This window comes from Convolutriloba macropyga, chromosome 8, assembly GCF_964194025.1.
Source record: "Convolutriloba macropyga chromosome 8, txConMacr16.3, whole genome shotgun sequence".
Taxonomy (NCBI): Eukaryota; Metazoa; Xenacoelomorpha; order Acoela; family Convolutidae; genus Convolutriloba; species Convolutriloba macropyga.
The window spans coordinates 50021102-50045484 of record NC_134475.1 but is presented as its reverse complement, the minus strand read 5'-3'; the positions used below and the strand labels follow the sequence as shown (position 1 = coordinate 50045484).

The following is a 24383-nucleotide window of genomic DNA, read 5'->3' as shown; positions in this document are numbered from 1 at the left end:
TTCGGAGTTCAAACCAGCTGATGCATCGTCTACATAGGGTGCACTCTTGGCATTAATTAGCAGATCGTAGACTTGCTCTTATAGTTCTTTACTTAAATATTTTTTGAAAAAGCATTAGGACCATATTGATTTTGAGTTGAACCATGATTCGTAATCAGGGCCCCATCCAATGTATCCAACTTTCGTTTCTTCCAATGATGTTCTAATACCTGGATCTTATATAATTTGTCGGCTGTGTCGGGAATAAATATAATAGAGCCAGGTGAAATGAGATACTTATTTTCTATTGTAAGATTGGAGATTGTGTTGAGTTAGACCACTGCTTGGGTTGGCATTTACCTTAATCTCGGAACAAATGTCTGAAGTGAATTTTGAGTTGTCAAGGCTTCTTTTGTTCATAAATTGTACTTTATTTTTGAGCGTGCGAAAAACTGTTTATAAGAAAACAATATACCACTTCTCCTCTTTATAGACTGCCACAGTAATAAAAATTGGAATTATCTCACCGGGGAATCTGCAACTTGAGACTCAGAGAGTTGTTCCACCCGGTGGGACTTCGGCCCCCACAGCAACACACTTCTGAGTCGACTTCTTGAAGAAGGGCCCATTTATTGGATAACAGCCACTGATTTAAAAAAAGGGGTGTTTCACTTTTGGGTTCTAAAGACTCAAATTACAAATAAAAATTTCTCTCAGTTCTTGTTTTGCTCATTGAATTTGAAAGATCAACCGGACGCGCGCACTCTTCTGGAGAAAAAACAATAACACTCGTTACCAATTTTTACCTAACTTATTAAATCGAAACTGGCAAAAAATTGCCTGAAAATAGGGAAAGTGTGAACAGAAACAACGAAAAGCAGTCAAATATTCGTGAAATTTTAAACCTCGATATCTCCATGGAAAAAATGAAATTTAAAAAATCGTTTTAGTTATACATTCTACGCTGTTCGGGCTTTCTAATGATGCCACTTACAGCCCTCTAAGCAGAACATATCGATCAGCAAAACTGACTGAAAATACCCGTTAGTATAGTTCCTCCTCCCACTAAAGTGGGTCGGAGCAAGAATCAGATTTTGCCGAAATCACGTGGTTTCGAAGTGGTTGTTAGTACCTTAAGACATGATTTGAAACCAATTAAATGTTTTAATTGTGCCCTAACAGGGTGCCAATTTGACCTATCACGAATGAGAATTAACCATAGAAGCAAAATTAGCAAAGAATTCTTGATGTTTTTGACATCACGTATTATCGCAGTTGTTATAGGATTGACAGGAATGAAGATTTTCAAACCGCTACAGTTATGGGTCAGTAAAGCGCCGAAGATACTATTATCGAGAACGGAATAAAAAAATTCACCCTTTCGAAATATCTAAGTTGAAACCTTAGATATAAACCGATACCTTTAAATTAGGTCATATATGGCTCATGAGACCCGACAAGATCATTCACTAATGTGGCAAACGCGGCGAAGTCATAGGAAAACAAAAATCAAGAATTGTTGTATAAGCCATTAACTGACTCACAAGAAAAATATACCAATTTTTTAAAATTTCGCAATCCACTCATAATTAGTAAGAGTTATTTTTGAGCGTAAACCTGCTCGCTTTTCGCTCTTTTGTTCGCGCTCCGCCATTTGAATGATATCGAACTTTCGATGTGTACTTGACCTAGAGCACCGACGCCCCTATTCTATATCGTTCTCTACCATTCCATAGTTCAATAATGCAACAATGTTCTCTCAGATGGCTGAGCAGGAGTAGTGGCTTGATCAGAAAACCCGGGTTAAAATAAAACTTAAATTTATAAAAATTATTATTGAATTATTGTTAGTTCTGTATATTCCATTTAAACGCGTCCCTGTTGACTACGGGGTCTGGATTGGTTGGAATTGCTTCGTCGCGTGCTAGGAGCACCACTTGATCTCCTTTGTGAGGTGGTACTGTTCCTATTTGAACCTGATCCACCACTTCCACTTCGTCCTCCGGATCCACTTCCGCCAGATCCACCTCTCCTGGCCCTGGACGCTCCCACTTTGTAGTTCAATGCTAGATACTTCTTTTTGTAAACACAGTAGCCCACAATTAGCACTATTAGAGCAAGCAGTAAAGTTCCTGCAATGACAGACAGAGCAAGTCCACTTCCGGAAGCTCTGGCTACATTTCCCTCCGCGGATTCGTCTTCATTATCCTGCTTTACATCCGCCAAAATTCCAGCACTATTTTGGGTGGATTGGTTCTTCAGCACAGTTCCTTTGCAGGTAAAACTTCCCAACGTGTTCACACAATTTGACACTGCGTCCATTCCCGCATTACACGTCTCACCCGCACTTAGCAAAGGCAATACCTCGTCACATTCATCAACATCTACGAACATCTCGACTCCTGGCCAAATTGCAGTTGCGACCGAACCTGTGATGTCGATATCTGGGAAACCAAATTCATTCAATTTTATCTGTTCAAGAAATTCTGTCAAGTTTTGATCATAGTCAACATTTGGCATGTTCAGCATAAGAAATCCGATTTCAGGCGATTCAATGGTTTCATCTGTGAAGATGGCAATTCCTGCCAGCAGTTCTTGCCTAATCAAACTGTACATCAAATAACGGAGCTGCAAAATGTCCAGTTCGCTCCCTTCACCTATGTCGAACTTGATATTAGTTGTATCCGCAATTTCATCAGCTGTTAGGTTATTATCGCTCGAATTCACGTCCAAATACCACACAGGTACTTGGTTTAATAATGATTCGTCAATGATAATTTCTTTCCATAGATTTTCAATCCTTGACCCAATGTCGGTTTCGTTTGATATACCTTCCATCTTTTGCTCAAATTCTACTTCGAAATTGACCGTTCTATTCAATTCTTCAGCTCCATACGCAACAACGTTGATGACGTAACCATATTGAAGGTCATCAAGATCATCGTCGGACGCATTTCTTCGCTGATCGTAAAATATTTTCACGTGATTTGTTTCCGCTTGAAAAGACGAGTTTTCAGGTATCCCACACATCGATGTCGCTTTCCACAGTTTCCCATCCAAATACTGCTCAATTGTTATGAATTCTTTGCCACTTATGATGCCTTCTACATCGCAATTAAAACTGTCATGTTGGTCCCGTAACTTCAGATGGTAAAAGAACAGGTCAACTCTTAGGCTGTCTCCTGCATAAATTTCGTCGGCACAGTGCCTCTTGGGTGCAAATTCCAGTTCGGTGCCCAAACCAGAGTACAAGACAAACGTAGAATCCATAGGGCGAATTTCGTAAGTTATGGTGCATTGCAATTCGCCATTTTCTAATTCTACACCAGTTCTTTTCATTGATAAATCATCCATATTTTCTAGTACTGAGTCATAAATTGACCCCATTACCTTTGCAATGAACTCGCTACCTGTACTCACCATCGCATTTTTCTTTTCAACAGAGTCGGCTAATTGACTTTCTGCTAAATTTGGCTGCGCAACAAATGCTGCAATGATTTCAAGTGCCTCGCCAATTGTCAGGTTGTATGCTTCTTCTGTATCAAATGGCCGAGTGAGCTTTTGGACGAATGCTGCAAAGTCGTGTAATTCTTTACCAGCTGGGGTCTGTACAATTTGAGACCAGTCAACTCCTCGTTTTATTTTGAGCCATAAAGTGTTGTAGAGATTTTGAATTATTGGTTTCAAGGGAGTTGCAAACGTTTTTAAACTTTCTTTCGAAAACAGTTGCTCATATCTGTAATTCACAGCTGAAATATTCCAGTTGACTGGCTCAAAACTTCCACCCGTCATCAATTTCACTGGTCGGGCCGCGATCGCAAACCTATAAGACTGCTGTGTATAGCTGTTTGCCTGCACAAATTTTAACGTAACCATTTTCGTAACTGGAATTTGCTCGGGTATCGTCTCGGCTTTGTCCGATTCCCAGAATGCAACCGATTTCTCCTTTTCCAAGATTAAAATCGACAGATCAAGCTGTTCGGAGGTTTCCAGGTTTAGAATAGCGAGTTGCACGGCGTCGAAATTGTCACCAGGCTTGATCACAAGTGTGAATACATCATTATTCATAGTTTTGAGATCAGGGTACTTTGTCGAGGTCAGGATTGATGATTCGTTAATAACTACGACTGACGTTTTGTATTTAATTTGTCGACAAGTCACTTCTAGGTTCAGAAACGCATGACTGAAACACATGCGATCTCATAGAGAAGTAATATGCTTAAAAGTTCAGGGACCTCTTCTTAAATCAAGACTGACAAGACACTACTGAAAACGAAGGGATGTACGTTACGCAATTTTTCTGCGGATTTCAACTTTTTATATTTAATGTGTACTTAGACTAAGCTTTTTTCTATTTATGAACACAAAAGAAAATCCGGCATATTGCAGAAAATAGCTGACGTTGACCCCCATGACCGAAACAAAAAATTTACGAGAGAAAAATGAATCCTCAATCTCAAAATTGAGGAACTAATTTTTTTCAAATTTTTTAGGGCGCACTAGTAAGTTTTGTTGTTTTCTTAATTCAATATAGCTTTTAATGCACGGGTTTCATCCTTTTAAAACGCTTTTAAGTTTTGCTTCAGTTTTTGCCTTTTTTAATTTGAGTTTAAAATATTTCAATGGAGAATGTCATAAATTGACGTGAAAAACCGACTTATTAAAACAAAAAAAACGAACGAAAGTCCCAGAAAAACTAAAGCATGACAGATTACCGTCAAAGGAATTGATCTCCTAAGACTGGTGTGCAGTTGGCAGGACTGTCCCATTATAGCCCCTTATGGTATATTTACGGTAATTGGGGGCTATGCTTTATTTGGCTACTACGCTTAGCTGGGGGGGGGGGGGGGGGGGAGCAGCAGGCTATTATGGGTAGGTTAAGACCCCAGTTGGCTTTGTCAGTAACTAGAATTCGCTTAGTAAGGTTATCAACCGTGAGAGCGGCGAAATTAAGCAAAAGAAAAGGGTATGTGCTCGGGTTTTTCGAGGTGGGCTGGGATATGCTCGGCAGGATTGCGTTACGAGGGAGAGGACGGGGCGGAGTGAGGGTATAAGGGACGTCCTGTGGCAGACAGGGGATGTGGAATTGGAGCTGAGCGAGTTTGTGGGGCAAGGGTTGGAGAGAGGTGCGGGTTTTACCAACAAAAAGACAAAAAATTAACCTCAGTGAAAAGTACAAATACTTGTATACTGAGCGCGCGCGGATAAAGTTAACACGTTAGCAAAATATTCTTTTTGACGTGGTATTTACTAATGTAAATTTCCACTTTACGAATGCATATTATCAGAAGCAAGGCAGGACCCTAAGGACAGGAGATCAATGGTGACAAAACTCAAATTTGATCACAAGTTTGTAATGTCTAAAATTGAAAACATACTTTGTAAAACCATAGTTTGATAGCTTAGTTTTGACCTAAATTGCATCTAGGTTTAATTTCTTTATCCGGATTGCGAGGACAAGTCAAAACCGTCAGAACAACCGGTCAAAAAGATCGCATAAACAGCAGCACAGGGCTGCTAGTTGCTACAAATATCTCTTGAGAGCAGTCAAAAGACAATATAGACAAAGTTGTGAACATGTGCAGTGAACATTTGCAAACAAGATTTTACAAGAAAAATTGCTTGTGACGAGACCAATCCACGATTTTTTTAAATTTCTTTCCACAACTTCAACTACCGCTATCTACCATAAATTGAAACATATGTGACTTTTTTTCAGACATGCGTAACATGTAGGTTTGGAGTATTTTCTAATTGAGTAAAATATCGGAAATTTTTTAGCCAACTTTTCGATATAAGCATCCATTACCGATATAAACATCCATATGGATAGTCACCTTTCGAATATTAAATTTAATTTATTTAGAATAATTCAATTATATACAATGAAAGCAAGGCACCCACAGAAGGGCTTACCAAATTGGCCGATACCACAAGCTTGGCAAAATGCATCAGTATTATTGCTGCATTCAATTTCAATTTTTCGAAGAACTGTTTAGCTTTTTTCTTAAAACTAAGCTACTAGTATTTTGCCTCTTCACATCTTTCTTCGAAGAAACACGGGATTTGTTCAATCTGTTTTTTTACCATCTATGAAAATGGATTGCATAAAAAATTCTTAGACGTTCAATCTGCAGATGTCTTCAATTTAAATCTATTTTCTAGTTCAGGAAGTAAGGGAACTTTTCGAACTTCATTTTGTAGCCCATTCTTATCAGCCCATTTTTTATTCAATTCAATTGATGTGCAGCTATATTTTAAGGCCTTTGGAGGAATTTGTCGCTGAGGATCTATTTCAGCTGGTAAATTTAACTACGTATGTTTGTATAGTGCACCACAATTGTCGGATGAGACGGCCCAAATTTAGATCCTAGACTAGTCTCCAATAATTTTGAGTTCAGACTAAACTCACCTGTGATTCTTTGTGTATACTGAGATAGATTGCTCATGTTTGACAGAGAAACTGGGCTTCCTGTCTGGTGAGTAACTGGCACATGATACTGAGTAATCTGCCCCATCACTTCTGCCCTCCGGCGAGTATGTCCTCTTGAAACTGCTCTCCCTCTCCTTTTCAAACGCAATTAACACCCTGCGATCATCTCCCATGTTCCCACTTGGTTTTTCATCAGTTCCGTTGCTACCTTCGAAGTCGTATTGAGTTTCTCCACAGAACGATTCGTTTACGTTGAACTGAATACTAAAGAACACTTTAAGGAACTTGTTCGTTGCTCTCTGATCTGAGAAGTCACTGTCATCATCAGTTGACGCTTTAGTTAGCTCTAAAACAATCAATTAGTTTTTATCACTTTTATACATTTCATCGATTTATTCCTGATCTAGGGAATTAAAATGACAGCTAGCAGCAAGATTTCATTTTTCAAGCACTTAGGCCAAAGAAGTGAATGCCCTGTACAACTTTTTTGGTATTTCAGCACATTGTTCTGACGGTAGGATAATGTCATGTAACTCAAAGGTAATGATTAAGTTGAGTTGATTCAAGTTGCCTTGTGAATTTTGTGGAATTTTTTTCAAGTTAGCGTGAAGTTTCGCTCATGAGCTCGCACTCCGCCAATTGTATTAAAAATCAATTTAGTGTTTTCTGTAACGTTAACAAAAATACACTTAAGAACTCCCAACGCAAGAGGCACGAATCATTTACATCTGATCAAATTTATTCGTGCAGACCAAAATTGCAGCAGAATCAAACCAGCTTTCAGCCATTACAGTCGCAAAAAACGGTTTGCGCGCAAGCATCAAGTGGTGATCAAGTCGAAAGCAGTTCTCCGGAACGGGACGAATCAGATGCTCTGATCTCCCGTGCTTTACTATACCGGAGAAAGGTTTGGAGGGCAAGCTAGAAAAGCGAGAGGAGCATAACGGATGCTGACGTGTTTTGCAACTTCGTCTTCTCGGCGATGGCAAGCAACTTCACCGTAATTAAAAATTCCGGTTTAGATGTTATTCCGCTGCTAATCTGGAACGCCTAGTTTTTGTTTCCTTGAACTCCGAAATCATTAGCTCTTAGACTTAAGTCCCAGTGAAAGTATTGGAGGATCAGCAAACCAAGCAATGCTTTTTCTTTGTTTTTTGCTTTTTCTCATATTATATTATTTCTTTACCCTGAGTACTAGCTATCCAGGGCTTTTTGGATTGTTCTGCTCAGGTTTCTGCGATAACTTAAGTACACCCAGCAGCAAATTGGATTTTACAAACTTGCACTTTGCGGATCATCTAGATATTCCCATTTGTCCAACTATCGGTTTTGTTAGCTGCAGACAAGTGGTGACCGAGTGCACTACCAGCAGCAACCCCAAGAACTTGGGGAGTCCATTGTCATCTTTACTTTGCAGTATCATAACTTTGTCAGAGGTCACCACGAGACCACAGTTCACTTGTGGGCTCTGTACAGCGCAAATTCTGCTCATTTTTCAGAAAATTCTTAACCAATGAAGCCTCTTCCTTTTTGGTACGGAGATAACAGCGCAAAACAGTTGAACGCGTTCGTAAAACCAATTTTGCAATATGCGTGTTCTATTCCTAGATCGAAGTATTCTATCGTACGAGATTTCAGCTTTCCTTTTCAGTGCGACTCCCAAAAGAACGATTTCAAACAAACCATTTATCTCAGAATTGGGCCTCTTAAAAACATTCGACCAACAAAAATTTCCACAACTCCTATTGTGCAAATACCTGTCTTCTTGACGAAGGTAGTTAGTTAATATTGCACAACAAAGGATAAAATGCACTACTAATGAAAACACACTTCTGGCTGACTCCACGAATCGAATTAGTTTTTAGAGCAACTTTAGATTGATCGGGAGCTGACTTGTTCCGCATGTTTAGGGAACTTTCCGAATTTTCCAGCAGCAGTCAATTTGCAAAACAGTTTTGGTCACGGAACTGAAATAAGAGCTGTAGAGAAGTCCTGATGGATTTTTGGCTTCACTTCATCGTGCAGATTTTTGAGTTCAGGGTTTTTTAATGGGGACTAGCTCATCAGATGCTAATTTTTAGCAAGAAAATGCTTGATCTGGGAAAGCAATCTTTTTTCCCACGCAGCATTTTTTCAAGTCTTTTCTAAATTTTCCTGCCAATTTTTTCGGCGAAACTTCTTGACGTAAATCCGGACTTCCTTTATTTTTTGAATAATCGTCTTGAGTTCAGTTGATTTGAAAACTTAAACCAAAACAAGCATTTTGTTACGCGCGACATACAAACTGATTAGCGAGGATTTTCCTATTATACATCTGTCCCAGTCCTTAGCTGCTGAGTCGACCCAGTTTTTGATTTATGCAAAAACTGCCGTAAATTTGAAGACAGCTATTTGAAGACTAATGCCGTAAACAATGTCGGGCAAGTTCAAGAGCACGCATTCAGCAATTGCGCAATCCGACACAGTTGAAGCAGCCACCACATCCCGACCACAAATGACTTGACTGTTGACACGGACAAGTTTTTTTGCCAAAAATTATTTCCCATTACCATAAAACCACTTACAATTGTTGTCCTTAATCTGTTTAACCTCTAAAAAGTCATTCTAGCCCCGTCCTCGGCTATGAAAAGACTGTGCAAGTTTAGTGGCGGGGCAAATTTGACTTTCATCACATGGTCCAGGTATTTATTGCGACTAATTTTGGTTAGTTTTTGATGTTGGTTGACTGAACAGTTGGTTTTTATTGATGAAGGCAACCATCCACGAGCAACGTCAAATTAGCATTGGAACAGGCAATCCGAACAGAAACAGAATTCACGTTTTTCAGACGAATTGAGCAACGATTTTAGTTTCTGTGCATTAACAATGGTTTTAAAGTATATGCCAAGAAGTTGTTTTATAGTAATAACAGCCTTCTACCATCCATGCACAGCCTCAAACCACTTCACGATACCAATCGGGGAGAGATAAATTTGTCCCACAGAGCAAAGCTAATAGAAGCAGAAACGATGCCAAAAACTTGTCCATTGAAGCTTCAAAGGATTCGCGCACTTGGCGCTAATTACGATGACCTTATGAAAAATGTTAAAAACATTTCAGCCAATTTTGTTTAATTGCTCTGAATGAGACTTGATTGAAACCAAAATCCGAACCTTCAGCACATTGTCAAGATATATAAAAAAAATTTAACAAGGGGAAAGTTAGAGGTGTAGTAATTATGTGTCGTGAGATAAACTAATATGCGTTTAAAGAGAGCAATCAACCCTATTCGGCAACTTTTCGGTCAGTCAATGTTCATTACAATCTTATATAGAGATTGTACATTACATGAATTGATGACTCACTTAAAAATATTGCTCGAAATATTGCATAAAAATGCTTGAGGGTATTTCAAGCAAGATTTCAAAAAACTCTACATTAGCAACAGAGCTTATCGAAACATTCTCAAACCTGGGCTTCAACTTAAAATCAAGAAATGAAACAACGAGAAATACGACATTAGCGAAAACTACTATTGACGTACGTTTGCCAGACTTTAAATGCAAATCAAGTGTAATCGAAATTGCCATAACTGTTGTAGTATCATAGTTGAAACAAACGAAAACTCCAAAGTAGACATAAACTCAAAATTATTTGAGAAATACGTCGTAAATAAAACTGTGCAAAATGCAAGCACTTCTCAATTGTAGTCTGAAATCTAAACAAAGAGGAAAACCAGTCATTGAAACAATATTCAACACAGCATCCAAATTTTATTTTTTTTTACAAAATGATACCTCAAATCATTACAGTTATGCTGGATAAACAAGAAGTTGTAGAAATCTTGTGAACAAAAAGTTTTCAAACCTATCTCAGTTATAACCTAACACAAATAAAGACATTCCAATGACCTTAGTCCAGAAAACTAAATATAACCTTTTTGAAAACTTTTTTAGCAAATATTGATTCTAAAAAAAGAGTTAAAAAATACATATCAAACGCAACAACCGCTGGTAAACCCAATCCACCAGCAGCCATTCAGATAAACAACTTCTCCGGAATAGGGCCAACACTCGCCGGAAAACTCGCCTCAAGCACGTGAGAAATAGGCAACACAGTATATATCTCGAACCAATTACGGAAATTGAAGTTCACAACGAAATCGCAAATAATCTCAGCCTTGATCACATGGGTTTTTATAATAGACAATGGATAATAGGTAATGGAGTCTAACCAAAAAGCCTTAAAAGTTGCTAGAGATATTTCTATACACAAAGAAGGTTCAATATCACTCATACCAGTAATTGGAAAATTTGAAACTCCTGCATTCAAAATTGACGTCTTTCCTAATTAAAAACGATTTATGGTCGAAAAACAACTCGGCTTTACAGGTAAATGATCAACAATAGATGCTTTAGTTGAGATATTTGAACGCATTTGTGAAGTCGAATGAGGTCAAAATAGAGCAGCCTCGATATGCAAAATTGTTCAGTGTTTGGTTACATAGCGATGTAACTTAATTAGAATAATTACGAGTCAGAAAAACAAATACAATTTCATTTTTATTCTGTCAGAAAGTATTTTTTTTCAACTAGCATGCAAATAAACTCCTGAAAAAAAATCAACCCATCAATCAAAACAACTGTCTATGGCACAGCCCCAAGAGGTCACGTAGAGGCTTTTCAACGACAGCAAAACAATCTCCTATGAATAATTCTTGGGCTGAAACGAACTGACCAATTGAAAATCTATCGAATTTCGTTAAGGAATTGTTCAAATTATTTTGCAAAATAGTTTGCAGAGAGCATCACATTTTACTGTTTAACAATTTTATATCTAACTTCGAAATGAAAAGATGCCTTAATGATGAGAATAACCAAATCACTAACAACTAATTATAAAATGACAATGGCTGACAAAGGAGGCCCGATACATGAATCTGCATATGGTCCAACTCATTAATTTGGACGGACAAATTTTGAGATAGTGTGAAATCACCGAATTGAACAATTTTGTTCACAAGTTTAGAGATTTTTATATAGAAGACTCACAATATTTCAATTTATTCGGAAAGCAATTCAAACAAATTAAAGAATTTTTTAATTGAATTGACATCATTTTCATCTAGGTTTTTTTAAAAGTAAGAACACAGGAATGTTGTAATTGAGCGAACTTTTTTTTGAAAACTTGTACGGCGTCTGAAAACAGGCTTCTAGCCTGACTTACGTGATGTATGGATTATAACGGAGCTGCATTTTTTAAAAACCACTTTCAATTTTTCAGCTTGAATCTTTGCCTTCTAAATAATAAAATCGTTTGAGTAAGGCAAAGAATTAGAAAATAGCCAATCCGCAAAATTTAAAAAGTGGTTTGTACTTAGAAAAAGCCAGTTGTTGCCTCCAATTCAAGCATGTCGATAAATTATGAAATGCCAAAACAATAGTGTGACAGGTTGCAGAGGTATTGCAACCCAAAGAAAAGGGCAAATTGGGCGTTTGAATGAGTTTTCATTGTTATTTTCAAGTTTAAAACAATTTAGCGAATTTTCAAAAAAACTTTATAGAAAATATATACTACAAGATACAAAATTTGAAAGGTTATAAATTGAGTTTGGAAAGGTTATAAAAACTAATCCTTATTATCTCCACAAAAAATAGAATTGGCAAATACGCAACCCCATAACGTTAAAGCTTTTTTGATGCTAGGTTGCCTAATAAACATTTAAAACATTTGCCTAATAAACATTTGTCAAGTGATTTCTTCTGAAAATTCAGCACCTAATCTTATTTCTTGCAGAGTTTCAACATTTTCAAGAGCCCATCCTTCAGCAATTTCTTTACAATTTTAAAGCTCCAAAATAGAGCTCATTTATATCTAGTGATCCATGTTGCGAATTCTCTGAAAGTATGGAAATTGGTTGCCATCGGAGATTTTCAGTTGTCCTCTATGGGACGTTATCCCTTGAGCCGCTTCAAAAGATCGTCCCGATATTTTTTCACTTCTGCTCTGGAAGTGTGTAGGAATCGTAGAAATTGCTGGAAGATCTCAAACTGCAGATTATTGCGCAAGGGAAGTTTGAATATTTAATCTTCTGAGTGGGATTATTTAAAGAAAGTGTTCAAAATAAGTGAGACAATCGCCGAAAGCGCAGAAAACTGCTTACTTAAGTTGGCTAAGGAAAGTGCAAAAAATGTTTGTAAAAAATGGTCAGAAAATGAATTTGCCAGACAAATGCTGATAAAATCGTGCTGAAAACTTGATTTTAAGTGAGCGGGAATTCGCATCTGGTTTCCCTCTACTTCCTGGCCCAGCTGTAATAAAGGAACATATTACGGCGCAACGTAACGATTTTAAGAAGCCAAGTTTGCCTTTTTAGTACAAAACAGACTTAAGACAGACTGAAGACCGCTGGCGAAAACAGGAGGCTCTTGTTCTAATGACTACGGGATGAAGAATGAGCTCGGATGGTCGATGTTATGTGACAAATATGCTTATTAAAGTGTGTAAGTAATGATGAAAAAAATTCCTGAGTGAAAATAGAAAGCATAATTTTTGGCCAGTTGGCATGGGCTAATCAAGCGAAGTTAATTTAGAGATTTCCCAATTATAAAAGTTAATTTAGGTATTTGAGTTTAGCTTTCTGTAATACAGGGTTATTGGTTCAAAGATGCCACTGAGAAGAGTTAAGTGATATATCTTGAACAAACAAATTACTGAACAAAAGCATATTGAGCTGTCAATACACTCCCGTTACTTATCGAAGTTCTATTCATGCATCAGACCAAGGTCCAACTGAAGGATTTAAATTTAGAAATCCAATAAACAAACTAGATTTTGAAGTGAGCTAGATATTTTGAGAAATCGAAATTGGATTTGAAGCCAAGAAATTAAGTTTTACCACAAGTCACAAAGACAAGGGGATTACAAAACTTCAACCTGCATCTCTTCAATTATGTTTTTCTGGAACTTATAAAAGTTTGTGGGGATTGTCCCCTAATGATTGTTCACATTATTTAGGGATGCGCTGCCGGTTTAACTTTTCCAAACTAAAATATTAGCATCTAAAGGAGAATGATTTGAAGGTTTGACAATTTAAAGTTAAATATGATTTTTTTAAGAAAAAATTATTAACCAATCGCAATAGAGTTAACGTGGGAATTAGTGTATTGGGTGATTTATGGAAAAATTGAGGAAATAAAAGCGTAATTGAATACAAAAAAACGGTTTAAGTAGATTATACTTTAGAAACCGCAATTTCAAAATTTTGACGTCGAGTTGACCTGAAAATTGGGTGATAGACTAAATTGGGTACGGGGAAGTTGATTGTGAGGTCAAATTTGCCCCCCACTAATGTGCACGGAACTAGCGCTCGCCGGTGCTGCGGGATGTAAAATTTAAATTGCTCGTGGAGTATTGGTAGATGCTTAATTTTTTGGAGGGATCATGGGCTTTTTAATGATGCTATTTTTCACTTCCGGGTGCTTCGGGATAACCCGATTTTCAAAAACAGGAAATAGGCTCTACTTTTGTTGGCCGAATGAATTCAAAAAGAAATGATAACCCGAGACACTTAATGACAAAAAGCCACCCCGGTCAATTTTGACGAAATCGGCTCGGCACCCACGACCCAAAACGCAAACGACTCGCAACTGATAGTGCTAGGACAACAATTTTTGGCATGCAACTAGTTGGCACCCTACAAATTTTGAAAACGCAAACGACTCGCAACTGATAGTACTAAGAAAAACAATTTATGGCATGCAACTAGTTGGCACCCCACAAATTTTAATTACTTTTACCAGAATTGATTTTGACCCCTAGAACACTTTGACCCCTAAAAATTTGATTCCTTACGGAACAACAACGAGACATGTGCAAATCCACTTCCCTTGCCCCACAATGCTTTAGTTTATGAAATTTTGAGAGTAGGCGTTACTGTGACAGTACCTTCAGTGACAATGGTTATTTTTGTCGACTTGAACCCTCTTCTAGGACGACTGAGCACTGATTGACCCCTGAAAGTCAAATTTTGCGCTTTTTGGGAATTGCTCTTTCGGACATGTATAATTACAGAATAGCACGAAATTGTTTGAACATTGGGAATAACAATTGATCACAGTTTAGGGCTGATTGCATTTTCTTATTTTACAAATGGGCTTTGACAGAGATAAATTACAGCCATTTAATTTTGAGAGAGGAATTGGAGCGATCTGAACTTTTTAGGGCAACGTTCATTTTTTTTAGGCAAACCGTAATGGAAATGACATGTGCATTTGTGTAATAAAGTGGAGTTGGTTTGATTAAATTGGAGTATTGTGATCCTTTTTCCATTAATAAAATAAGGTCGAACAATGGTTGGTAGCAAATGAATTACAGAGCACAATTTTTCAATGATTTGTTTGCACAATAAATAAAGTCCTACAGAATATGACAGAATTCAAATGAAAGTTGCAAGGTTTACTGGAGAGATTAATGTCTGCTCGCGATAAGAGTGCGTTGGTTGAGTATAAAACGATTGACACAATTGGAAAGGCAGAAATTGTGGAAACAACAGATTTTCGCACAAGCAAGAGAGCAGTGGCTTTACTGGGACTAAACTTCAGCCGAAGAGAAGAGAACTAGAGAGCGAGTTTAGTGATACTGAACTTCATAAATTTGTAATTGCATCACCAGTTGGGATCTTATGAGCGTTTTGGTTTCAATCATTTCGGAAGCGGACCACGGATACTTATTATTAGTTTTATTGTAACTTGTCTTGAGTTTATCCTTTCCAAAGACGTGCAAGTGTTTTCTTACCTCTTATCAATTTAAAACGAATTGTTATTACGGTCCTCATTGTGAATTAATTTATTTCAAGGCAGTCTAATGTTCATCAGCGGACAAGAGTGGAAGATGGGGAAATTGCAGAGTAACAAAGTAGTTCTTGCTTCACCAATTCAAAACCTTTGGTTTATTTTATTTGGTCGATCTTCTGGGCGACAGAGTCCCCTCATTATTGAACCTAGCAGAACTTCAGAAGACGACAGTGGCGCTCCTGTTTGGGCTTTGTTTCCTTGTTTCTTTTGGTGGCGAATTAATTTATGATTAGATGATAAATCACAATGCAACCAAAGCCGATCAAGAGTGCGCAGTTTGTTTTATCAGTTAAATTACTGATAGCACACTTATAGTTAACTTACATTTGCGACTTGAGCTACTAATATTTTATCAAGTTTGGTTATCAATTGGTGAATCGTTTGCCTTCACCAGGCTTCTAAGTTTGGAAATATTGGCGTGATAATTGAGTTTGGACAAGCTCAAATGGATGGAAGATGAAATGGTTATCTGAAAAATTGTGAAGGTGAGGTCTTGAAAGCAACCAGTGATTTACCAAGAGGTTATTGGCGGTCAACTCCAGAGAAACAAGCATGGAAACTGACAGAGACGCTGAATCAGTTTGACGTACATTGTCACACAATCCATTTTTTATGAGAGAAGCCAGATTTTATTTCAAAAAAGCGGGAAATAAGGCAGAATCCGTTGAAGCCAGTGGTAGGGTGGATCGGAGAACACAACAGCAGTGTGCTCAAATTCAGGTAATTAATAGCAGCAGGAGCGCCGGCAGCTCTTTTATTGGATGAATTTTGGCAACGCGGGAAAATTTGTGAATAATTTGGCCTTGGGTTCAGCTGCGGCGTATCGATAAAAGCGTGCAGATAACATCTGTCTGGAGTAGTGTAAGAAAAAATTAATTAGAGGTGCAGTAAAATAACTATTCCAAGCTCCTCTGATGCAATGCAAACCGGATCTGAGGACGCGTTTGCGGATGAAGGTCGTGGTCCACCAAATTAGGAAAGCTGCAAAGCAGCTCTAAGCATGTAGGATAGCGGCGCCAGAAAAACTGACAGAACAAAAAATTGGTTGAAGAGTTGTGTTTTGTATTCCAGTTAGGCATGATGAGGAGGCTCTGAGGAGCTGAGCGATGAACAGTCGGTTGACGACTACTTGTTTGAAATTTTTACGGGTACATTTTTCTCAGATGTGGACCTTGATCTTAGCGATGCAATAGGTTGAAGCCAGTTCTACAACAAAATTGGATGAAGAAGCATGTGACAGTGTAACTGCAACATCGATCAGTTTTGTCGGTGGTTTCAAAACTAAAAGAAACCATATGTTGATAACTAACGGGCTTGATGACAATTGTTTAAAACTGAGCACTGGGAATGGAAAATGCCCAAGTTTAGAAAGAATTGATCGGCAGTTGGTATGTGAGACACACAAAGTTCAAGACGTCAATGCAGCAGCCGAACAGAATAATTTCCAACAGTTGGGAAAGCACACGGAGGAATTGTCCAAATGCAATTGAACGAAAGTCAGCTCAATGGTGGTGTTTCGGACGTTGTGTTGGAATTGACAGAGTAGGGACATCAGACCAAAGTCAATGGCTACAGGGTTTAATAATTGAGTTTATGATGATCAACCGCCTAGAAGGAATGACTAGCAGGTTTTCGATGAATGTTGAGCAGGAAGTGGATTAATTGCATCGTGATTTCTGGAGATTGCAAAGCTGTGGCTGGATAACCGATCGTTAAAGAAAAATGAAGCCGTTAGAAAGCATCAATACAGCAGTAATGGCAAAGTTAAAGGAGAAATTGCAGCTACAGTGGAAGAAGAGGTGGACATCCGTTCAAGCATCAGAGGAAGTTTTTCGTGTACCGTTCTACCAGTGTATGACGAACACAGGCAACTAAAACATTCGAGTTCCTTTCTATGTAGTCGATTTTTTCGCACATTGTTTGAATTTGTTTTTAAATAACAATTTGATTAAGCACTATAACCGTAGGAAAAAAGTTTGTTTAGACAAATGTATGTAGTTTTGATAAATCAACTTATTAGTTTTTCTGTAATGATTTTGAATTTGCGGGGAGGATTTATATCCCGAGACAAAAAAAAGTTTGATCAAAAATCGAGTTGATGGTTCAGTAAGAAAAAGCAAAATTTTAATTGATTATTTCAACCGCTAGTCAAATCTTTGTTGCGGTTAGTTTATTTCAATCTGGAGCTAAACCTGTGTGGTTCACTTCCCTTGGTAGAAATACATGAAAGTTAAAAAAGTACAGTAATCAGGTCATAGGAGAATGGCATTTAATTATTTGGCGAGTGTAGAAAGCTTAAATTTTGGATTATGTTAGATGAATGAATCAAGCAAAGTAAATTTAGACATTTCTCTATTATTTAAGTTAGGTATTTCAGCTTTCACTAATAAAAAGTTGTTGTTTCGAAGTCGCCACTGAGAGGAGTTAGATGATGTCTTGCAAAAACACTTTACTAAAAAAAGCAGAGAGCTGTCAATAAATTTTGGTTACTTATCGAAGTTGTTCTTGTGCATCAGGCCAAAGTTTAAATGAGAGATTTAGTTTTAGAAATCCATTAGAGAACAAATTTTTTTTTGAGGTTCCCTAGATATTTTGAAGAAAAATCGAATTTGGATTTGAAGCCAAATAATTAAGTTTTACCAGGTAGTGACAAAGATAGTTGTGTCACAAAACTTGTGCCCCCGCATCTCAAGTTGTATTCTTTGTGCATTTACAAAATTTTGTGAGATGTTCCCCTAATGATTGTTCACATATCGTAGGGTTTAACGGCCGGTTGCATATCTTCAAATTTTGCATATCTCCTAAACGCGGCTAATTTGATAGTTTTGTGATTTGAATCAACGCATGCAAGTGCTGCGGGACGTAGAGATTAAATTGCTCTTGGAGTATTGCTAGTAGCCTAACTGTTTTTCGACGTTTGGAAATTTCATGTGCTTTTGAGTGGTGCTGTTTTTAACTTCAGTGTGCGACTCGAAGTCAGGGCTTTGCGATGACCCGGAAAATAGTTCTTTGGAATGGCCAGAGTATAAAACCGGAAATTGCCCCTTTTCGGGCTGCCGAATCAATTCGAACTGATAAAATGAAGACCCGAAACAATTACAAATAGCCATCCCGGTCAATTTGGACAAAAGAGGTTTTTTCGGGTTTCGGCATCCACGACTCCTAAAAAATTCGAAATTTAAATGACTCGCAACAGATAAGGCTAGGACAATAATTTTTGGTATGCAACATGTTGGCACCCTACTATTTTTAATTTTACCCGAATTGATGTGGACCCCCAGAACTTGAGATATGAAGTTTTGAAATTTGACTCCCTACTTAGTACCCATGAGGCATTTGCGCATGCACTGCATGAGTCAGGTCAAAAATTTATGAGAAGGCGCAACTGTGGCAGGACTTTGTTTGTGAGTGTTTAATTTTATCAACTTGACCTCCTGGACGATTGAGCCTTGATTAAACCCGGGAGGTCAAAATTTGCGCTTTTAGGAAATCTGGTCTTTCGGGCATGTATAATTGCAAAAAAGCAGGAATAGGTTTGAATACGTGGAATAACAATTGACAGTTTAGGGTTGATTTCATTTAATTTTTTAACAAATGGCGTTTGACGTTGATGAATTACAGTTAGTTAATTTTGAGAGCAGAAACGGAGCGATATGAGCTTTGCAAAGCAACGTTCAATATTTACTAAGCAAACAGTAATGGAAACATCAGCATATGTTTGACAAAGCGGAGTTGGTTTGTTGAAATAGGAGTTTAGAGAACGTTCACTTAGTATAAAATGACGTTTGAACAATGGTTAGCAGCAGTTGAATGACAGAACGTACTTTTGCAATCATTTGTTTGTGCAGTAATGAAAACCCTCTACAGAATGTGACAGATTTCGAATGTAAGCTGCAATGTTTACCAAAGAGATTAAGGTTTCTCTGCCTACAATACGAGCGCGTTGGTTGTTACAAATTGAATTGACAATAGTAGAAAGGCAGAAGTTGCGGAAACAGAATTTCGCACAAGCAAGAGTGAGCAGAGGGTTTAGTGAGACTAAACTTCGGAGGAGTGTGTAAACTTCGAAGAGTTTAGTGATATTAAACTTTAGATGTTTGTAATTGCATGACCAGTTGGGATCTTGTGAAACGTTCTGTTTTCAATCTTTTCGGAAGTGCACCACGGATGCTGTAATTACAATTATTCTAATTACTACTAGCAGGCCTGCAAAATCATAACCAGAAACCCACTAACAAGAAGAGAAGGTTTAAAAGTAGTAACGGCTTCTGTTTCGCACCAACTCTTGCTCGAAGCCATGCTGCTCGTGTAACAGCTATAAGTCTCACAACTTAAGCTATCTATGTGTATTTTACTTGTATTTTGCTCTTTCTACGGCAAATTTCTGGATAATGGCATTTGTTTTGGCTATGGCGCAAGCTTAATCAGCGCAATATCTGCATATTAGCTTCAAAAGTATGATAAAATGCGTCTCAAAACGCATGTATTACGCTAGGTTGCATGATTAAGGGCCCCTAAAACATATTCTGTTGACAATTGTGCTCAATTGCGACTGATATTTACTATGAAAAATATAACAGTAATTAAAAATTAGTTTCATAGCGATTTTATGGATAATGGTAACAGAAAAACACTTCAAACTTCAGATTAGCAGTCTTTTATGTTACGAACTGCGCTATAACCACTACAAACCACAGTTTGTCACAAGCGCTTTCATCTAACCAATAAACGTATTTCACATTGAGAGCATCTGAGATAACGCAAACATCGAAAAGTAAAGCATGAAAAACTCAGTTGAAAACTAAGGTGTTCTAGAATAGGACAGAATCTGTACGGCTAAAACTTTGCAGAAAAACACGTTTACAATAAGAACTTTCGGGAGCAAATTTAAAACACGTAATACCCAGGACAGTAAATCTTCCCTCTTGGCGAGAATATTTTTTAAACCCTCCTAGTTCGGTTCTCACCCCCTCTACTTTGGAGCCTTTTAGGTCATTGAACCCTCACGACATGTTCACTTGAACATGCTGCTCAATGCGGCTCTAAAAACGCGCTTCGAGAGGCCCGTTAAGCATGCAAACATTTTGACCAAATTTAGAGCTCACGCAAATATAAATAGGATTTACATTTTTCTAACACACACACAGGAACAAAAAACGACTCAGTGTCGCAAGAAGCGCTCTCGAACAATGGGCGGAAGGATATTTAGAAATTTTCATGTCTACAAAAAGAAGCTTACCCGACACGGGTTCGAACCCTCGACCCTCTGATTAGCAGTCATCTATCTTACCAACTGCGCTATAACGACTACATTCCATGGTTTCTCGTAATCGCTTTTATCGCATCAATAACGGTATTTCAGATTGAGCGCAATTGAGATCAAGCAAAAATTGAAAAGTAAAGCGTCAAAAACATAGTTGAAATCTAAGGGTGTTCTAGGATAGCGCAGAATCTGTACGGCTAAAACTTAGCAGCAAACACGTTTACAATAAGAACTTCAACTGCAATTGAAAAACACTTAGTACCCGGGACAGTAAATCTTCCATCTGGGCGAGCTTACCTTCAAGCTTTCTTAGCCTCGAGGTAATTGCACCTGACTAACAGTCTTCTGTCCCAGGTTCGGTTCTCAACCTACTTAGAGCCTTTTAGGTCATTGAAATCTTAATGTTTGCTTGACCATGCTGCTCACAGCGGCTCTTAAACGCGCTTCGAGAGGCCGCTTAAACATGCAAAAACTTTGTACGAATTTAGAGTCCACGTGTTTAATATATAGGATTAACATTTTTCTTTCTAACCCACACAGAAAATAAAACGAATCAGCGTCGCAAGAAGTGCACTTGAACATGCGGAATGATGTTTAGAAATTTTCATATCTTTAAAAGGAATTTTTATGTCGACACGGGTTCGTACACTCGACCCTCAAATTAGCTGTCATTCATCTTAACAACTGCGCCATAACGACTACATACCACCATTTCTCACGATCGCTTTTTTGTATCAATAAACATATTTCAGATTGAGAGCAATTGAGATCAAGCAAAAAATGAAGCTTCAAAACCATAGTCGAAAGCTAAGAGTGTTCTAGGAAAGCGCAGAATCTGTACGGCTAAAACTTTGCAGAAAAACACGTTTACAGTAAGAACTTCAAAAGCAGTTCGGGAGCAAAATAAAAAAAATAAAAACACATAGTACCCAGGACAGTAAATCTCCCCTCTTGGCGAGCATACTTTCAAGCCCTCTTAGCCTAGTGTTTACTGCAACTGACTCACAGTCTTTTGAACCAGGTTCGGTTCTCACCCATCTTTTTTGAGACTTTTAGGTCATCGAACCCTTTATGTTCATTTAAACATGCTGCTCAATACGGCTCTTAAAAACGCGCTTCGAGAGGCCCGTTAAAAATGCAAACATTTTGACCAAATTTATAGCTCAGGCAAATATAAATAGGATTTACATTTCTAACACACACACAGGAACAAAAAACGACTCAGCGTCGCAAGAAGCGCTCTCGAACAATGGGCGGAAGGATATTTAGAAATTTTCATGTCTACAAAAAGAAGCTTACCCGACACGGGTTCGAACCCTCGACCCTCTGATTAGCAGTCATCAATCTTACCAACTGCGCTATAACGACTACATTCCATCGTTTCTCGTAATCGCTTTTATCGCATCAATAGCCGTATTTCAGATGCAAAATTGAAACGTAAAGTTTCAAAAACATAGTTGAAAGCTAAGAGTGTTCTAGGATAGCACATAATCTGTGCGACTAAAACTTTGCAGCAAAACACGATTACAATAAGAACTTCAAATTAGTTCGGCAGCAATTGAAAAACACTTAGTACCCAGGAAAAAATCTTGCATCTTGGCGAGCTTAATTTCAAGCCCTCTTAGCCTCGTGGTAATGGCACCTGACTAACAGTATTCTGTCCCAGGTTCGGTTCTCAGCCTTCTACTTAGAGCCTTTTAGGTCATTGAAATCTTAATATGTTTGCTTAACCATGCTGCTCACAGCGGCTTTCAAACGCGCTTTGAGAGGCCCCTTGAACATGCAAACTTTGTACAAATTTAGAGTCCACGCGTTTAATATATAGTAATAACATTTTTCTTTCTAACCCACACAGAAAATAAAACAAATCAGCGTCGCAAGAAGTGCTCTCGAACATGCGGAATGATGTTTAGAAATTTTCATGTCTACAAAAGGAATTTTCATGTCGAAACGGGTTCGTACCCTCGACCCTCAGATTAGCTGTCAGCCACCTTACCAAATGCGCTATAACGACTACATACCACCGTTTCTCACGATCGCTTTGATTGTATCAATAAACAAATTTCAGATTGAGAGCAATTGAGATCAAGCAAAAAATGAGAATTAAAGCGTCAAAACCATAGTTGAAAGCTAAGTGTTCTAGGAAATCACAGATTCTGTACGGCTAAAACTTTGCAGAAAAACACACATTTACAAAGAACTTCAAAAAAAGTTTTGGAGCAAAATAAAAACACGTAGTACCTAGGACAGTAAATCTTCCCTCTTGGCCAGCATATTTTCAAGCCCTCTTAGCCTCGTGTGAACTGCAACAGACTCAAGTCTTTTGTACCAGGTTTGGTTCTCACCCATCTACTTTGAGCCTTTTAGGTCATTGAACCCTCTCATATGTTCACTTAAAACATGCTGCTCAATGCGATTATGCAAAAAATTTGTCCAAATTGAGAGCTCACGCGTTTAATATATCGGATTAAAAGTTGTGAGTTTTTCCTTTCCATTGATATCAAGTATTTTTCTTACCTCTGTTACCCATGTAACCAGAACGGATATTACGGGCCTTATTGTGAATTAACTTATTTCATTGCAATCTAATTTTCAACAACGTACAAGAGTGGAAGAGGCGGAAATTGCAGAGTAACAAAGTAGCGCTTGCTTTGCTAATTCAGAACCTTTGGTTTATTTTACTTGATCGCTTTTCTGGGCGACAGAGTTCCCTCAGTGTTGAATCTAGCAGAAATTCAGAAGACGGCAAATACTTCGTAATAAAAATTAGAAGCGCAATAATAGCCGCCTGGAATTGCTGACACGGCTATTAATAAGGTTACCTTGGTGAAACTGTTGCATTTTACAATCAGCATATGATTGGTTCTGGTGAAACAGTATTTTTTAGAAATTGACACGCTTTTTTTAACCCAGTTTTGGTCAACCACTATCTTCTCATTAGTCTACCCAAAACATTTTTTGCCTAAACACCTAACCCAAAGTCTTTTCAGATTTTTTTCCAAATAATTTGGTCGATAAATGGTCTACCCCTAAATTAATCGTCCAATGAGAACTCGACCGAAAAATGGTCGAATCCTATTCGACGCATATTCTTGTCATAGCCACCTCGGTTGACCCCTACCTCAATTGGTTTACTCATCCTCATGAAAAACGCCTTCATTGGTAAAACACAACGTCAACCCTTAGTCCTACCCGTGGTTAAAGTAGACAAAGTCTTTTCAAAATCAATATTGATAGGCCACGGTCTTGTCTTTACAAACCCAACGACAGTCGACTGTGATTTTTTGTAAGTCGCCATCTCATTATAGGCTATTTTTTTATTAAACTAATTGGACTGACAGAAATTACTTACCATTAAACGGACTACGGTCTACCCAAACAATGCAAAAGGACTATTTATTTCCTTGCTATGTTTCGGAAGCTACCATACAATTGTTTTATGACAAAATTTGTAAAGAGATATTCCTATAATAATTCAGCTATAAATTACTATTATAAACAACACTATTTTGTATGGTTTTGACGGACTATGTTCCGTTCTATGGTTTATACTGCACCAGAATCCATCCGTTTTTAAATGTAAACAAAGAACCATATGAACAGTTGCCAGTTGCAAAGCTTTTCGAATGGCGTAATAGTATAAGAAAATTGAATCTTTTGAAAAAATCCTTGTCTCAAAAACATTTATTAGTTCTTACATAGGAGTCAATGAATAAAATTTTCACCGTGGAAAAGTGAGAACAAAATGCTTAAAGTTAGAACACAAGAACAAATCAACATTAAAATTTTTTTCATGTCAAGATCACTTTCCAAGTTAAAAGTAATGTTCACAACAATTTACCAATCATAATCATCAGACTAATCGTTATCGTAC

At 37.8% G+C, this 24383-nt stretch overlaps 2 protein-coding genes across 2 annotated transcripts in view; one reads left to right on the top strand and one right to left on the bottom strand.

The window, feature by feature from the left end:
- The first annotated feature begins 793 nt into the window (after window positions 1–793).
- LOC142344795 (putative lysosomal cobalamin transporter) overlaps window positions 794–24383 on the top strand; it is a 358318-nt gene continuing 334728 nt past the window's right edge. The window contains exon 1 of the mRNA XM_075396741.1: window positions 794–799. The gene's annotated coding sequence lies outside the window, so the exon portion shown is untranslated. The remainder of the gene's footprint in view (window positions 800–24383) is intronic.
- Window positions 1783–24383, bottom strand: part of LOC142344799 (uncharacterized) — a 31310-nt gene continuing 8709 nt past the window's right edge. The window contains exons 3-4 of the mRNA XM_075396749.1: window positions 6392–6758; window positions 1783–4162 (exon numbers count right to left, since the gene is read on the bottom strand). Of these exons, the coding sequence (XP_075252864.1) occupies window positions 1846–4162; window positions 6392–6758 (2684 nt within the window). The 3' untranslated portion in view covers window positions 1783–1845. The remainder of the gene's footprint in view (window positions 4163–6391; window positions 6759–24383) is intronic.